General features: G+C 38.9%; 1 protein-coding gene across 2 annotated transcripts in view; it reads right to left on the bottom strand.

Moving 5' to 3' along the window:
- Positions 1-2,043: 2,043 nt before the first annotated feature.
- The window catches only part of LOC139699786 (mitogen-activated protein kinase kinase kinase 7-like), a 64,650-nt gene continuing 47,274 nt past the window's right edge, over positions 2,044-19,419 (bottom strand). For both annotated transcript variants that reach the window (XM_071598223.1, XM_071598224.1), the window contains exons 10-12: positions 12,202-12,359; positions 8,814-8,975; positions 2,044-4,829 (exon numbers count right to left, since the gene is read on the bottom strand). In XM_071598223.1, coding sequence (XP_071454324.1) covers positions 4,716-4,829; positions 8,814-8,975; positions 12,202-12,359 — 434 coding nt within the window. In that variant the 3' untranslated portion in view covers positions 2,044-4,715. The remainder of the gene's footprint in view (positions 4,830-8,813; positions 8,976-12,201; positions 12,360-19,419) is intronic.

The raw sequence follows: 19,419 nt of genomic DNA, 5'->3' as shown, positions 1-19,419 counted from the left end.
TTGTTATAACATTATTCATTAAGATTAGTGCGAAAAGTCACCACGTGAATGTGAAGGGCAGACCATCATCGTCAGTCGGGAGGTATGTGATGGAGTCGGCCAAATGGACCTGGATCAAGAGGGAACTTCACGAGTGGTATGTAAAGAGGGATTCCATCTCACACTACCTCATGGTACTAAACATGGAACTGACCAAAATATAGTAATGGGTGGAGTGGTTACTCCTCAAAGACAAGTTAAGGCAATGTAGCTGCAGAGTTGCCCATTCTAAGTGGATCATCTCAATCAACAACTTAGCCACCATGTTTCTGAAAGCAAAGAAGATAACACACCACTTCCACATGTGTTCAGCCAGAAGATTGCAAATTTAACTGAACACTGCTTGAGCCATGAAGAGACTGCTCTTGGAGAAAGGTATCAATTATGTTCCCAACTTACCTCTTTCCCAGATGGAACACCTGAAGATGCTGAAACCTAGGTTGCAATCAAGCTTCTTTTTCATGTGGAGTTACAGTTTTGTTTTAAGATTATTCACTATCAAATAACTCCACAAAGTTACGCCTAAAACTATTCATGAAATCTTTAATCCTTTTTACCAGGTGTACAAGTACAAAATGCAGATTTCAGACAACAGATGGTGCACCAATGCAGTTTGTGGTATAAAGATTTGACACATATGCCATTTTGTTGTGCCATCAGTAAGTTTCAGATGTACACCAGTTATATATTGAAAAAATATTTGCATTGCATGCAGTTGCTACGTTCAATAAGTCGACATTTACCCCAAACAAAGAGCATTCGCAGACAGCATTAATTTTTTGCTTCCATTTGAAGAAAAATGCTACTTAATCATACTGATTATTTTGAGAAGCTTATAGTAAACATGCTCTATCACAAGATACATGTGAATGTTGTTTTTGGCATTTCAAAATAGGTGACTTTGATGTTGCAAACAAGGAACAAAGAAAACTGCCAAAAAGGTATGAAGATTTAGTATTGCAAGCATTGTTGGATGAAGATGACTCACAAACAACAAAATAACTCACAGAGCAATTGACCGTTAGTCAACAAGCTGTTTTTCAATCACCTACAAGAGATGGGAAAAATTCAGAAGACCAGCAGATGGGTACCACACGAGTTGAACGACAGGCAGAGAGAGAGGCACAAAAACACGTAATATTTTGCTTGCACGATACAAAAGGAAGTCATGTTTGCATTGCATTGTAACTGGGGATGAGAAAAGGATTTGTTTTGAGAATCTCAAGTGCAAAAGACCATGGGTAGACCCAGGCGCACTATCCACATTGACCCCAAGACCGAATCACTTTTGCAGAAGGACGATGCTCTGAGTTTGGTGGGACCAGAAGGGTGTGGCCTAGTATGAGCTATTATCCAATGAAGTATTAGTTATCCAATGAAATTGTTAATAATGAATGCTACCAGCTAAAATTGTTTGACTTGAACCGTCTGCCGCTTGAAAAAAGACAATAACACCAAAAGAGGCAACATAAGGTGCTTTTTCTTCATAGCAATGCTCCATCACATACGGCAAAATTGGTTCGCAAAATGTTCAAAGCACTCAGCTGAGAAGTTTTACCCCATGCGGCTAACTCACCAGACTTTGCTCCTTCCGAATACAACTTGTTTGCATCGATGGGCCACGCACCTGTTCAGCAGTGCTTTGGTTCATAAGAAGATGGTGAAAATTGCCTCGATGAATGGCTTGAGGCAAATGGGAAAGATTTTACTGGCGTGGTATCCATAAATTGCCCAAAAGATGGGAAAAATGTCTAACTAGCTATGGAGCGTACTTTGAATAAAGCTCTTTTTATCATTATTCCAATTTTTTTTAAACTATCAGAATTTCATACATGTACACCTGGTAGTTGGTCCTTTATCTATATGTTTGTCACAAACAAACATTTTTCCCATGCATAAGATTTCTTTCATTTCTTCCTGAAATTCAATTATTTAAATGTAAAATAGCCTGAATTAAAAGAGTACACAAAAAGTCAAATTTTTGAAGTACTTTTATTTTTTCAGTTACTTAATACCTAGGTATCTACCTTCATGTCAAATTTAAGATCCAAAGGACATAATAAATTACCATAAAAAGATGTCATAAATTGACCTGTGTGATTTATTATGATGAATGAATACCATTTTTCAGCTTTATCCATTTTGCGATTGCAATGAAATATTTAGGTAGCATTATGAACCTTGAATCACTCTTAAGATGAATCAATGCAAGGTACAAATCACATCTGCCTACAATTTTCAGCAGCTATTAAATCAGATAATTACACACCATCTACAAGGAATGTTAGGAATTCTGTACACTGTGTGGGACATGCATATCATTTAGATCAATCAAACAAAAGTGTAGAAATTTCTAATCTGTGAGCACCCTTTCAAAGACTGCTTTTCTGATTCCAAATTATTTTAATTTATTGCAATGAAGTTAACATTTTAGGGCAGTCTAGTAATCTGAGATCATCATTTGTATTTCTTAACATTATTGGTTGCAGTCCATCCATAAAAATCATTGATTCAAAATTAGGGTTCTCATTTATCTAATACTTTTCTGAATCCAGCAATTCTAGAAAACTTGAGGAAGGGTTACTCAATTAAATAATAGGAAAATGTGACAATTTTTTCTCCAGTCCTCAAGCGCAATACTCAGAAAAATTTCACATTGTTCGAGAGTATCAAATATATCATGGTAATGTTACATCAAATATCAAATATCCCCATCCTCAAAATATTTGAAAATTACAATTTCTTACACCCTATGACCTAACTGTGGTTTACTGCAAGCTGATACATTATTGTATACATGATGTGAAGCTCAGAGACAAATTTTGGGTTAGTCACATATTGTCTCAGAATTTTACAATAAATTAAAATAATATTATAGAATCTAGAATTATAATTAACTGAACAGATTTTCTACTTGTAAATTTCAATTTTACCCACTGTGATAATGTACATCCTTATGAACATGCTGAAAATACATCTACTGACAAAGGAGTGAAGGGAAGGGAAGATGGAGCAGTTTCTCACAGTAGCAAGCTCTCCACTGACATCCTTCTCATCTCTGTTTTTGGTCCTTTTGGTAGTGCCACAATGCAAGCAGGCACAGAGTATCAGCAGGTATTTACCCCCCCTCATGACAAAATGCCACTCATCATCACCAAAAACATATCTATGGCCAGGCTACCAGGAGGACTCCAAGACCACCCGTGTCAGAAGCAATTATTACAATCCTAAGTGCCTTTGAAGTTTTCTCCCCTAAGCCCTTCTCATGCCCAAGTCTTCAAACCCAAAGGCAGTGTGCTCACCACACCATAGTGCACAGAGCTTCCAGACTGGGAGGGCTCACTCATCAGCAACCCCTCCCACTTCGGCATCGGTTACACCGGACCCATCTCTCTATCTCTCATTTCTCATTCACCTTGCCCAGATCACGTACCCATTTATTAAAACAATACTTTACAGCAAGGCAATAAATATGATAAAATAAGATTTTACCTAGGGTATAGCAATATACAGACAACATATACAGTGGAACCTTGCCCAACGAGCACCTCGAACAGCAAGTAATTTGCAAAATGAGCAAAAATATTGGTCCCCAAAACAACTCGCTTGATGAGCAACTTTCTGCATTTAAAATGGCAAGAAGGGGGAATTTATGGATTCATTGCACGCCTACTACTGCAGTTTGTCTCTAGCATTCATTCTGCTAGCATTTTAGCATCACTAGTCATCATACATTTTTCCAAACTTGTGTTCAGACATAATATTAGTGATTCTTTGGAGCAAAGCTAAATAATATTTAGTGCATAGTTCTAAAATTGACCCTGAAGAAAAATTCGTACACAGAATGCCATAAGAGAATAAAAATGAAGTAGAACAGTAGAAATAAAAAGTAAAATCATTGCAAATCGGAAACAAGGTGTGTGCAAGGCTAATCTAGCACGCACAACAACAATCAGTCAAAATCAACAATTGGCCTTTTCTTCAAGAGCATGGACAAGACTAGGAAGATAGATGCTTAAAATTGAGTGACAAAGAGTATCTATTCAACGGGCACATATTCTCAAAGATGTTGAAAGATTGCTTTTATCAAATTGATGAATGAATCTACCAAATTTTGAAGCATTGGCAAGAATACTGTAAATGTCTCTAGACAGCTTTCTAGTAAAAAGGAATTAGGTACGTATCGTAATTAATATACAATTTATTTAATTTTTTTTTTTATTTTACAAATGAGTGTGCATTCCTGGTGGCTTCATTCTGCATTAGAAAAAAAGGTGAACGTGATCCATGATCTTAAACAATGTACATTTAATTTTTTTTTTATCTTGTACAAAATTCATTTCTTTTGGCATGGAATGCATTATTGCATTTTACAATAATTTATGGGCAAAAAGTTGCTTCACTAAACGAGTGTTTCGCTTTACGAGAAAGATCGCGGAATGGATTATGCTCATATTATGAGGTTCCACTGCATGCACAGTGAATAATTTACCATGACAATACTGTGACGAATCTCAATTCACCAATCTGGGTCAGGTGTCAGTGCTAGGGCGGGTGGTTATGAAGGGGCTACGTAGCCCTCCAACACCCACGAAAGGCATTTGCTTCTTCTCCCATTTCTCCACTGATGCTGGGCCATGCAAGAGAGCGTATCCATCCAAAGGACGGACAGCCTATCATTGGCACCCACAATCTGACGGCACCTTCCAGGCATCGTGGTGCTCACACTTTTGCCCCTTAATTATCTCCAACTGCCTCTTGAGGTTTCTGTGGAGCTGCAACAGGCCCTCCTGCCAATCAATTTCATCATTTTAAAAAATAATTTGCACCAAGTTCTTTTCAGGTCACGTCCAAATGTCAACAAATTTTAAACCATAAAAATGAAACACCAAAACATTTGACCAACTTGCTAGGCACAATATAGTAACTGTCAAGCATATAAAATAAAGAAAACATAAATGTTGAACAACCTGATGAAATATTTTATATTAATTATACTCCTAGTCTTTTTTTTAAGGAGCCACTTGGGTAGGCAGCATTAACTACAGTTGATGTGGATTCATTTGATGGCAGAGTGATTATGCTGTAAAAGTTCTTGGCAATTTTAAAAATGGGTTGAAAGTAAAAAAAAAACTGCATTAAGGTAATCTCAGCATTCTCACTTCCGCCTTCACAGCGAGGAAGTTTTAACCTTTCCAGGTGCATACATGAATCAAGGTAAGTTCGATTTCTCTCCCCTTTCATTCTACTGGGTAAGGACGTCAAAGCCTGTTCAGATGCATGCCAATCTCCTGTTTGTTTCATCTACCCAATACCTACAGTGAAGATTTTTTTACATATCAAGGTTAAAGCTGAGTTATTTTAAATATCAGCCCATTGAAAAAGTATTGGTTGGTTGCTGTCACAGATCCTGCATGCACACTTTTGATCCTTATAAGACTGCTAGAAGATTGCTGTTAAAACTGTTTTTCTATTTATCATAAAGTCGAGTAAAAATATGTTTTATTTTCTTTGCTAATAAAAATAATAAGTCCAGTAATCCTCTACCATAATTTGGAAGATTTCACTATGGGCTCATATCTCTGAGATAAAGGGCAACACTGTTGATTCTATGGACCTCTCACAAATTTCTTCATTCAAGCATTATTGGGGCCTGGCCTGCAACCCCAGGCATCAATTCAGAGGTTGCATGCTTTCAGCAGGTATATAGGGGGGTCCTTCGTTGACCTCCACCCTGCCATCCGATCATGTAGGTACCCCCTGAACCATTCTGGTGTTCATTACACATCTGGGGCCACCAGGTATGTAGTGGGTAATATATTCGAGCACTGGAAGGCTTTTTTTAGATTTAAGTGTAGGTCAGCATGTAGGTCAATTAGTGGGTCTTTAAAGTCTTCTCTGCCAAATTATGTATCTTTAAATTAAGCGAGGTTCAGTGCTAGTAATAGTTCATTTAACACCAATCAGATAGCATCGGACAGAAAATTTTATAAGGGATTGAATATAAATAAGAAGACAATCCTTGATAAAAATTCAAAAAACCATAAGGTCATGGGAACATTATCTGTATTGGTAGTAAATTGCCAAAGTTTAAAAAATAAAGTGGCAAAATATCATCACCTTATTCAAAGCACAGGTGCAGATATAATTATTGGGACAGAAAGCTGGTGTCCCACCCATATTGTCGACAGTGAAACTTTCCCAAAATCCTTTTCCATTTACAGAAATGACAGAACAAATAGAATTAACCCTCTTGATGTGGTGGGAATTCCAGGGGTACTAGTGAGAAGTGCGAAGGGTAATTTAAGAAAATGTATCACCATAGGAAAAAAAATATTATGAAGTTATTTGTTCAGATATCCCTGTGCAGTTTTTTTTATTTTAAAATAAAATATTGTAGTTAATAATAATAATTTACATCATATGAAAAATAAATGTAATTATTACAGTATTATAAATTTGAAGAATTTTTTTTAGCAATAATATTTCGATTTTTAGACACAATACTAATATTTTTTTAAAACATATTTCAAAAAACTACCATATTTAACTATATTCGAAAGAATCAAAACGAAATGTAGAAAAAATTATAAATAAATAAAGAACAACCAGTGAATTGCAATTTTTTTTGTCAGCCTCTGCATAGATCGATTTTGATGAAAATGCTGATCTCACTGAGTCAAATTGAGACTTTTCCCCTTCCAAGAATGAGATCACCTATGAATATAAGATATCCAGAGCGAATGCCAAGAATGAATTTTAGAAATCAAGTCAACTGTTAATTCACTCAAAACTGATAAAGGCGAAAGAGAAACAAGCCTTTTTTTGAAAAAGGTTAACTTATTAAATTCCTTCTTTCAAAGCATCTTCACCAATTTCTCACCGAATGCTTCCAATAGCTTACCAAATCGACCGATTGCCAAAATTGAAATCTCACATAATGGAATAGGATGTTTTCTGAGAAATATTAAGCCTATTAAATCCTCTGGGCCCAATGAAATACCCACTCGTATATTTAAGGATCTAGCTTTGGAAATTGTGCTGTATCTAGAAATAATATTTAAGAAGTCGCTGATAGATCACAAGGCTCCCAGAGATTGGAAAACGGCTAATGTAACACCTATATTTAAAAACGGAGGCAAGGAGGAACCAAACAATTACAGGCCTATTTCCACAACATCCATTTCATTAAGGGTTATGAAACATATAGTTTCTAATTTGATCGTGAGTTACCGAGATATCAGAAGTTATTAATGAAATATCAGCACCGTTTCCGAAAAGGAATATCCTTGGAGAGATAACTTGCGCTTTTTGTTCATGATATTCTTACATCAGGAGAATGCAAAATTCCAGTGGATGTGATTTTTTTAGATTTTAAGAAAGCCTTCGAAAAAGTACCTCATAGTAAACTACTCACAAAGCTAGAAGCATATGGCATAGCTAAAAATATTTGGGGTTGGATTAAAGACTTTGAATGGCCCGGTACAAAGAGCAGTCATAGATGGAGTAAGTGCAATTGCAGTAGAAGCTACTTCAGGTGTTCCCCAGGGACCTCTTTCATTCCTACTTTACATCAATGACATTGACTCCATAGTCACCAGTAAGATATGTTCAGTTGCCGATGATGCAGTGGTTTACCATAATATCCGTGATCCAGAGGACACAGCAGCTTTATCAGATGACCTAAATCCTATACAATGCTGGTGCACCACTAGGCAATTAGAAATAAACTTAAAAAAGTGCATACTGATAAATTTTTGGGTAATGAGAATTCCCTCCTGAACGCCTGCTGCATTGGGAACACCCAAATGGAATTTTTAGACTCAATTAAATACCTAGGCCTTACCCTCACTCACGATCTCCCATCGGTGAAATACATATGGGGAATATGTGGACATGCTAACAAAAAAATTAAGATTTATTAGAAAAGCACTGGGTAAATGTGATGAAAAGGTCGATGAAAAATGTTATCTGTCGCTGGTTAGGCCTCATTTAGAATACGCTGGAAGTATATGGGATCCTCACGAAGTCGGATTAATTGTCGAATTGGATCGCGTGTAGTATAGAGGAGCTAGATTTGTAAAATGTTGTAATGATAAACTTTTTAGCTTATCTAAAATATTAGAGCAGCTAGGCTGGGAATCACTCATGGAGCTATGGTTAAATCACAGATAATGCTCTGGCATTCATTGGAAGGAGGTCTCTTTAGCAGGGTCATTGAAAATGTATTATTACACCCATCACACTATGGTAGGAGAGATCATGCTCGTCAAATTAGAGAAATTAATTTTAGAACAGATTTAATATGTCATTTTTTCCACGAACCATGGGGTATCCAAATAAATTTTTCGACCACGCTAGGGTCATGTTCAGGTAAAATTGTTCTCGTATCTGATCACCCATTGCCAATCACCCTAGTGGTGGCCTGCAGTGTAAATATGAATAGATAAATAATGAAATAAAATAAACTCCTAAGCAGTGAGGTTAAGGGCACTGAATGAATTGGATGACCAGTCTGATAATAAAATTCTTTCCAATTTAAATACAATTTTATCCCTTGAAATAAAGGAGTTATAGGTGATTTAGAAATTTATCTCTCTTTTTATGGTCCCAAAATTTATCCTAGCATCAGCTCTACTTCTATCGAACTTTCCATTACATTTCTCACAAATTCATAGGGCCTCAAATTGTTCACACATTTGAGACTAATGTCATCAAAGAGGACAATATGCACTGCAATCATGAACAAACATCAACTACCATGAGATTCCTACCTTTTCATTCTCCAGTGTGCGCAGCTCTCCTTCATAGTGCTCAGTGTCCTGTTGATCAAGTTGATGCAGGCCTTCAGCTTCACTTAGTTTTTCAGACAACTGACTCATGCATCGAGATAAATACGCCATCTCTGTCCCCACCTTCAAATATTCCCTGGCCAGCTAAAATAATAAAAGACAAAATGATAGATGTTTAAAAATGAATTGATAATATATATAAATATACCATGGGCATTTTACGGAAGAAAAAAACTGCTAATAAGACAGCAAATAATTATGCTTCAGTACTAATAAATGCACAATTAGGAACAACACTTTGCTTTTATTTATCATCTGTGACTGTAATGAGGCAGCAGAGAGCAATGGGTAGTGAGTGTATCATCAAGCAGAACTTTAAGGTAAAAATTTTTTCATTTTTTTTGGAGGCAATAGGATAATCCGTAGAAAATAAAGTGAAACCCTTTTTGTCATTTTGTGCAGGACAAGGGAAAAAAAGTATAAATTACAGGAAAATGTGCTTTGAGTGAAAACATTATGACGCAGAAAATGGAAGCAAAATTAAAACTATGTGCTCCATAAATTTACTTGACCTAAAGAGAGCTTTCTATGAAAGAGAGAGCATGAAGGAAAACAAATTGTGATGTCTTTGGATTCCTCTTATTGCCGTTGAATCTCAATACCTTTCTTAGCATACATTCAGTTTACATTTATGCATATCCCATATCACAAAATACTCATTTCACAAAAATTCCATACTTCATGAGTGAGAGTTCCAGCTGTCAACGACTTTTGGTGAAATACAAGTAGATGCTGAAATGGTAAGTGACTTTCATAACTGACTACCTTAGATAGCTAAATGTAATCAAGCCATGACAAAGAACCTTCATTTTCATGAGCTTATGACAGTGAGCCATCTTTGGCCTCAGACATCTGATAACCACAACAAAGAGGACTCTAAAGGGATAAAGGCCATCTAAATGTACATCTAAACCTGCTAAGAAATCACAAGGGTCCATAGACTATGAAAATGAGGTTCCTTGCAAATATAAGTTTCTCGTGGAGGACTAACTAAACCATTTTGTGATCACCCTCACACAGAAACCTGGCCTGGGAGATTTTCCAGAGAGCAACCCTTTGATTTGCCCCTTGACACAATGGACATGACCCATCTCTATTCCCAACCCACCTATCCTAGCCAGGGGAGTTCTTTCTTGTTCCAAAGTAAATAATTAATTGTCTGAGACTCAAAAATTCTTTCGCTTTCACTCATATCCCTGTGAACCTGGATTAGTAGTTGGTGGTAGCGTGTGGTTACGTTAGATAATTTGGGCAGAACATGGCTACTAATATAACCACAGGTATGCCTTGGATTCATAATTTGTCTACATCTCAGTTTCTGGGCATATATATTCTCCAAGGAGGGTTCACTACAGAACATAGGACGAGGTTCGATGAGTTGAATAAGTGAGCGTGTCACTTCTTTGGAGAAATTCAAGAGTACAGTGAAAGTTGAAATTATTACAGAATGAAATGCTTCAGATTATGAAGGGTACAACAAGGTGATTTTAAAATACTCCAAGCACTTATGTTTGCAGCAAATAGGTGGGAACGTTAATGGTTGCCGTAAAGTGGCAAAGAGTGATGAGTTTTTGGAAAAATTGAACAGATTCATTTCACATTTTGGATTGAATCCCTTAATGAAGCTAAAATTAATTAAAAAGGAAATGAGTCCTGGCAACGACAGAACTCGGCCAAATGGGCCATGTGTACTGCCTGGAAGCAGAAGAGGCAAGGCTTCCACAGCGATTTTCACACGAAATACTTGCGAAGAGAATTCATTGAATCAGCAGTGAAGAAGATGTAGAAGAGGAACAAACCAGCTGGAATGGGGACTTGGAATGTTATCACAATGTTGAGGCCAGGAAAGCAAAAAATATAAACTGAGGGATAGAGAGAGGATTAGATACATTGTAAGCTGTGCAAGAGGAGAGGAAATACTGGAGCGAAAGGTATAGAGTAATATGTATATAGTGGAGGGGAGGAAAGCCACCCAGGGGTGCCATTAATAATAAACAAAAAGGCGATTGAAATACAAGGTATGCCCCAAAAGCAGTAGGACTGAGTCAATTAAAAACAATTTATGCCAGAATTGATACATTCAGTCAGAAATCTTCAAAGCAGCAGCCTTGTGCATCATCACACCACTGCCAGTGGGCTTTCCACACCCCGTACACCTTCTGTAAGGCAGCACACGGTATGCTGCTCGACTCGCTCGTCATGGCCCATTGTAATGCTTCCACCGAGTCATGGTGATGACCTTTCGGCACGGATGAGGTGGGGGAAGAGGAGGAAGTCTGGTGGGGCATTGTCTAAAAAATTTGGGACCTCACTCACATGGTCGTGATGCTCTTGAGAGATCTGCATGTGAGTTTCCTTTTGTTCGCCCAAGGGCACTCACAGCACCAACTTTACACACACCATTCTCACGCCCATGTTTTTGGTCACAAGTCTATGCACATTACTTTTAGGGATGCCTAGTACCAGAAACCATGCAAACACTTGATCTGCGATCCCTTTACAACCAAGCCTCTCAAAGCCTCCACTCTTGCAAGATTTTCGTCACTTTTTGAGGTCAAAGGGCTTTCTGAACGTTCTGCACCTTCAACATTTTCTCTACCCAACCAAAAAACTTGTACCACTCAAAAACACCCATTCTATCCATGGCAGCATCATAAGCTGCCTTGAGCATGTCATGAGTCTCTTTCACAGTTAACCCAGTTTCACCCAAAATTTGATGGCGTAGCAGTGTTCCAGTAACAGAGCATATCACTGTTCATGATGGAGTGTTTCGAGGTTTCATAAACGAACGATCCACACTACGCAAAGGCTGGGAGCCAGCTGCCACCAGCCTCCAGCCATTCCTGAGACTCCCCTCCATCAAACGCAGCCTGAGCCCATCTGTCCGTCTAACCAGGAAAAAATAAGTCCTACTACTTTTGGGACCGACCTTGTATTAGAAGAAGTAGAATTTGAGTCAATGAACTTGGTACTTATTCAGGCCTACATACCAACAAGCAATTATAGGGAGGAAGGAGTATAGTCAATTCAAGGGAATAGTTACAAGCGTTTCTGGAAGAAAACATTTAATAACTTAGGTTATTTCAGGTAATTCGATTCGGTGGGCAAAAATTAGGTTCAAGGAAAATATTCAAATATCAGCTGAAAATGTTCAAAAATTAAGTACCGGCTTTCTGGGAAGAAAATATGTCATGAGAGAAAAAGGGCTAAGAAATGGAAAGGAAAATGGAAAATGTTTGTTTTAATTTGAGGATGCATGCATATTGTAAGTGGGTGTGTGCATGCAGCACTTCGTTAAATTTATTCCAACCTGTTTGTGCTGCTCAAATATTTTCACTGACTCTTCACACGTTCTGTCTGGAGTAATGGGATGATATTGAGGATCCAGCACTAGAAAATACACATTGTCCAGTTCCTCCCTTGAGTTATCCACACCATCAGGATTTTTATCACTATTTTCACTGACACCTGAAAATACAAGTTAATAAAGTTAGAATTGAAAAATAGGAGCATGGGTGTACGTATCTATTTCAGGGCCATGCAACAGGCTATGATGCCTCATTTGTCCAAACTTCCTCTTTCTTTACCAGGCTGGTCACCAATATATCAAACCAATATTCACTTTGTTTCTCCAGCATAGAAACTGTGTTAACTGAAGATGAGCTGCGGAGTGGGAGGAGGATAGGGAAGCATAACATACGGACGTAGCTTACTCCACTCCCACACCTACTCATCATCATTGGGAATCTTCCAAAAAAAGGTAGGATCTAGTTGGCCCTCAACAACTAATGTGGCTCCTTCAATAAGCCCTTAGAAAAACAAATCGTTTTGGGTAGTTTCTACTTTTCAACATCTTTTAGCTCGATACACTTTTCCCAGGGCATCTCTTAACTTTTTTAAGCCATCCAATATGCAGGAATGCAGAAGATCCTCAAAGTAGGCATCTGCGCTGGCGATGACCTCCTCGTTTGACGTGAATTGTTTGTTCGACGTATTTTCTACCATGCAATTTTTGCAAGTTTGGGAATAAAGGAAGTCACAGGGGGGCAAATCATGTGAATCACATGGATATATAATAATTCAAACTTTAATTCCATAATTTTCGCCATGGAAACTACAAGCGTGCATTGTTTTGATGGAAGAGAATTTTTCTTTGCCAAATATGGCCTTCTCTTGTTTGCAAATACCCAATTTAGATGATTCTGCATGTAATAACGATGAACTAAATTCGAGGGTTCTATAAAGAATGCTCGCTCTACACAAGGGTAATTTTTTAAATAACTGCTTTTCATTTTCCACAGCTTAAGCAATAAAAAGTTTTCGAAAGAAAAAAATCCAATTTCTGTGACAGCAATTTAACTTTCGAAGGATCGCAAAAGGGTTTTCAAGTTTAAGTCATCCATTTGTTTTTTCGATGGGATAAATATTTCAAAATAAAATTGCGACGCTCCGTGAGAACATTTCCTCACTTTCAGTCGTATTTTCCCTCGACCGCAGCAATGATCCCGACTCGTCCCGGTTTTCTGGTCGCCGGACACCCTTATTCATCACCCCCCCCCCCGTCACATATTAGAAAACAAGGAATGAGATTTTCTACTCCGAATGGGGTATTCCTGCTCCGCCACATTTAACATGCTTTGCAATGCGGAGCACAAGAGTTGGACTCTTGTAGTGTGTTGGCGACTTGTTCCCAAGGCCAACAATTTACACGGGCTGAACAAGTGCGCAGGATTCTTTCAAGAAACAATCGGACAACGTAAACACGGTTCCCGGCCGCCGGAGGTCCGGTGGCCGGGTGCAATGGACTGGCCGCCAGTCCACCGCATGCTAAACATTCCGTCTAATTTGGGCCACGCTGAGTCAGCGAGGCCAACTATAAATGGAAGGGGGGGCAGGGGAGCGAGGTTTCTCTCCGCGGGCCGCACCCTCGGGGAGGGGGCGCCAGACCGCCGCACTGCGTCTCGAGGAAACCACAGTACACAGCCCGCACCCAATACAAAATTCATCCAGAAAACTCGCCCTCGTGAAGATGACTGAATTTGTGAGAAACAAGCTAATAAAATGGTTCGCGTCGATGCCAAATTTCATGCCACGATTGTGGCGATTGAAAGCCAACGCACGCCATTTTCGGAGAGAGTTCTCATTCGTTTCCGCCGATGTATCCTCCCAATGCCCTCCCTCTCACCTGTCCCCCTATGGCAGAAAGAGGTTGATCCACGGTCGACCCCTGCCTGCCAAGGTTCTCCGAATAGATATGTAACAGTTGAAATCTTCTAGGCCTAGACCTATGTTTATCTGCCGACTGATGACTCCACCACGTTCATAATACAATTCTTATTGTGCCATATCTTGAAATAACGTAAACTTGGGCCTCAGAACATAAGTTGGATTTTATCGCTTCCTACATTGTTATAATCCAGATTCGATGACTCAGATAAAAAAAATGCTGGTTCATTTTCCACTTCTAGTTGCCATCTGAATCATCAATCGCTTCGTAGAGAGCAGGGAACGCCGGAAGTGAGCATTCTCGCCAAACAGTCAAGTGCGTAGGAAGAAGTATTAGTTGGTTAGACATTTATTAATTCTAATCCATAATCCTTTCCTTTCAGCAACACCCTTGACAATGGACGCGAAATGTTGCCGCAAATAATTATAAACCAATTGCCAGTATTTTTGATACTGATTTGCCAATGTTAGGTAACCGAAAATTTGGCGTAAAAAATGAAGACGAGAATTTATCACAAATTTTCCGCCGTTTGAAATTAGTTATTTTTTACTCGTTGACATGAATACGTCATAAAAGTAACATGTTCGATCAATACGTTTGGGTCACTGCTCCTATTATGCCGGCATTAACCATGAATAAACAAATGTAATATCGTGGTATTACGAGTTACGAAACGGTATGGTAATGTTCCTATTTAGATCGCGGTAATCGTGAAGTTGAATGAACACGATTATAAGTAAAAAATTCAAAGGCTTCTGCTATTTATGACCCAAAGTCACCGAGATGAGACCAATTCCTCAAATGATACATTACACTAATGTTGAATGAGACTGCATTTCATGTGAATTTAATAAACGAATCCCAGTTTCTACAGACAGTAAATAACCAGAATAATACTGCTGTTGATGAGATTTGATATTTTAAGAGAGTCATTATTTCTCTATCAATGTAAGCGAATATATTTTCTATGAGCATATGGCTGTATTTGTTATTCTGAGCGCATTTTCGCTATGATATGTATTTTCCCGATCCCAGTGAGCCTCTGCACGAATAAAGATCTTAGTACCAAGAAGGAACAAAAATATCACAGTACGTACTTGCTGAATGTTGTATTAATCTTAAAAACGATATGAAATTTTCAATGACCCGTAGTTAACATATTTTTCGTAATCCGAATAATTTTCCGAGGTTCATACAACTTGAAAGCCCATGTTTGCAACAGGATTTTTAAGTTAATGAACGGTGAAGAGAACACACGGACCTCCATTCAATTAACAATACGCACTTACGTGCTAAATAAATTTATACCAAGAAACAAAGCTAGAAAGATGGTTAACAGAAGCACGTCAGGACCAGACCTGCAACCTCCATTTACAGATAGTATTTAATTTGACTTGTTATCTGAGGATTCTCTATGTTCGTTCATAAATGGTAAATCCCAATGAAAACGTCCACGGCAGCACTGAACCTTTTATTGTTTAACTGATTTATTGATGTACTCAGCAAGCCACCGCTAGGGTGTGTGGCAGGGGGTGACTACGCACCAGACTAATTTTTAACCGAATATGACCCTACCGCGGTCGGACAATGTTATTATGATCCCTTATCGTTCGCGGAAAAAATAACATCTTAAATCTATTTTTATACCATTAATCTCTCCAATTTTATCGGCATGATTTTTCCTACCGTAGTACGATGGGGGTAATAATATATTTTCAACATCACTGCTAAAGAAACCTCCTTCCAATTTATGTAAGAACTTCAATCTGTAATTAAACCTTCTCTTCGCGAGTAATTCCCAGCCTAGCAGCTCTAATATTTTGGATACGCTAAAAAGTTTATCATAAAAACATTTTACAAATCTAGCTACTCTACGCTGCACGCGATCCAATTCGGTAATTAGTCCTACTTCGTGGGGATCCCATATACTTGCAGCATATTCTAAATGAGGCCTAACCAACGACCGATAACATTTCCCTTTTACCTTTTCATCACATTTACCCAGTACTCTTCTACTAAATCCCAATATTTTGTTATCATGTCTAAATATTCCCCATATGTGTTTCACCCAGGAGAGATCGTGAGTGAGGGTAACACCCAGGTATTTAATTGAGTCTACATATTCACTTTTCGCTGTTCCCAATACAGTAGGCGTTCAGGAGAGAATTGCTCATTTTCCAAAAAATTATCACCACGCACTTTGTAAAGTTTAAGTCTAATTGTCAAGTGTCGCACCAGCGTTGCTTAGCATTTAAGTCATCTGATAGAGCTGCTGCGTCCTCGGGAACAAGGCTATCACGGTAAACCACTGCATCATCGGCAACTGAACGTATCTTACCAGTGACTATGGAGTTAATGTCGTTAACGTAAAGCAGGAATAAACGAGGGCCGATAACATCACCCGGGGGAACATCTGAAGTAACTTCTACTGCATCTGAGCTAACTCCATCTATGTTCCCTCTTTTGGTACCTGACCATTCAAAAAGTCTTGAATCCAACCCGGATATTTTCATCTATGCCATATGCTTCTAGCTTTGTGAGTAGATTACTAGGAGGTACTTTGTCGAAGGCTTTCTTAAAATTTAAAAAAAAATCGCTTCTACTGGAACATTGCATTGAGTGGGTATTTCATCGGGCCCGGAGGATTTATTAGGCTTGATATTTTTCAGCAAACGTTCTATTCCAGTATATGAGATTTTAATTTTGGGGATCGGTCGACCGGTAGCATTTGGTAAGTAATCTGAAGCATTCGGTGAGAAATTGGTGAAGACGCTTCGAAAGAAGGAATTTAATTATTTAGCCTTTTCCAAACTGCTGGTTACTCTTCCGCCTCTATCACATTTGAGTGAATTAACAATGCCTTTCGAACATCCCCGTTGTACCGTCTAGGCTCCGTATTATCTTTTATAAATTTACTCGGAATGAACTAGTTGACTGCTGATCGCGTGATCTCAAGGAAGTGATTCCACGTATCCTCCGTATTTCGGTGATTACTATCTTTCAATATCGTCATGTATAAATGATGGCATACAAATGTCATATTCAGACGTTTGAATGTTTATCATCGCATCAAGACGTACACCGTCATAACTTTAGTTGGTGAAGTGAGAAGTTTTAGAGTATCGTTATTTGAGAATTGCCAGCTTTTCCGATTCCCAAAAAGTGAGGAGAGGAGAGGGGAGTGACGCTTCTCTCTGATACAGCACATACCTAATATTCTACGCGTATACAATGGAAAACAAAGTAATAAAATTTTTACCTCTACCAAAATTATGCTGCAAAGCATAAGAAGTAAAAACTCAGATGTCGAGGTGAAAGGACGTGTTCCCCGTCACACCCTAGTGAAAGTACGGGCGCTCCCAAATGGCAGCACAGGACCCAGGTACTTAGGCGCTTTCGCTTAGGTTAAGTAAACGCGGTTGATCTCACATACAGCGTTTGCCGCAAAAAAATCGAGAAATGGCGTTCAATGCGAAGTTTGCAGATGCTGGTACCATTTTAGTGTACTAAAAGCAAGCTGGAGGATTGCGTAAAGGATGAGTGGAAATGCATACACATTAAATCCCCAATCCTGAATATTTTCCACCCCGAGGAGGCGGTTTCGAATCTCGGAGAAGGCAGGATTTTTAAGTTATATCCCGATCCCGACTTGAGGTGCTACGTGGCGGGCAATTTAAATGAGTTCGCAGTCCGTCTGGACCAAAATGAAAGTAAAAAAATCTGGAACCCTTGGCGTATTTCCGAAAGAGTTGGCTAATGCTAACGCCGGGTTTCTCTCCATCGATCCTCCATTCCCTGAAAATCCTTACCCTAACAAATTACCCTCCTATCCCTGATGGCGGCAAGGATCATTGCTGTCGGTCCCCTCCTTCAATAACTAACTACTGCTGAATCTTTTCGATAAAAATAACTCAAATAAGCGTACCGAAAAATCTAGCACGCGAAATTTTTGTTGAAATAAAACCTAAATAATGGTTTTATCTTTTATCTAAACGATCTGGACCAATGGGCTACCGCAACCTAATGTTGTGATAAAGATTAAAATCCCAATTATTTTTCGCTGGTGACGTCGCTTAAATAGTAAATAGTATTTTAAAGGTAAATGTCTCAAAAGTATCGGGATACTTTAATAAGTATCACTGATGCATCGATTCCAGTAGTATTCCTTCAGATAAACGTCACCGCGAGTATGCTGCTAGTTTTTATGATCCTCTCAAAGTATTCTAAGGTTGCCAAAACAGAGGCACCCAAGGGGAGGTCGGATTTTAAAACACGATTACGATAAACTTGGAAGGGTATCTACTAGCGTATCAGGTAAACTAGGTAGGATTTCGTTCACAGAACTAAGCTTCAACAACACATTAAATCTCTTGCATACATTGGCAGCATGTCTCTTTTGGGATGGTGTTGAAAATGCAATATGCTACCACCATATTACTACGATAGGAGATCGTGGAATAAGATTACATCCATTAAGTTTATAACCGAAAGGATATCAATTTCCAGGGAAAGATAACGAATCAGAATAACTGCGAACGACCACCCCAAGGCAACAAAATTATTCCAAGCAACCTATTATTGTTTTCAAATATTTTTGGGACTGGCCCTTCGTGCGTGCTCGCAACTGATCGGGCGACTCCGGTAATATAAGAGATTGGGGGGGGGGGCGCTCCTACGATTGACAGTTCAATTTCAATGTTTCCCGTGTACAGTACTCCGGGTGTTCGTGGTGGTGGAGTCGACCACTCGATTTTGTGCTTAATAACAATCCAGGGAAATCTCACAAGGAAGCACTCTTATGACTCACGCGTAGAGTCGTCTGCGAACCCCAGGCCGACGCCACGGCCGCTAATACAATGGGGATCTCGTTTGCCATTATTTTCCCGGCGGGGGCCAATCCTAGGAATGAATATGGGACATAAGGGGAACGAAGTCTTCCTGGGAAATTGACTCGATGATTAGCAAGTGGACATCTGAAAACTGAAATTACAACTTTTCTCCGTTAACAAGATTATAAAATAGAACTCAGCACAACACGTCCTTGCGATCTGTCACCGGAATGTCTCGAAAAACCGTTCAACGACCCTCGATAAGGCATCAAAGAAATTACATCATGAGGAGAGGATGAAACTATGCCTATCATTAAAAACGGAGACGGGGAGGAACGGAGCAATAACAGGCCTCTTTCCCTCACATTCATTTCAAGCATAAGGGATCAGAATAATGTTGTCCAACAGCGCTAGGAGGGAAAGTATTTGGGGCCAAAAGTAGCCTGACGTGTAATCACCCCCTGCCACACAC

The sequence above is a fragment of the Hetaerina americana genome, unplaced genomic scaffold (assembly GCF_022747635.1).
Source record: "Hetaerina americana unplaced genomic scaffold, ioHetAmer1.1.p SCAF_90, whole genome shotgun sequence".
Taxonomy (NCBI): Eukaryota; Metazoa; Arthropoda; class Insecta; order Odonata; family Calopterygidae; genus Hetaerina; species Hetaerina americana.
This window is presented reverse-complemented; position numbering and strand designations above follow the sequence as displayed.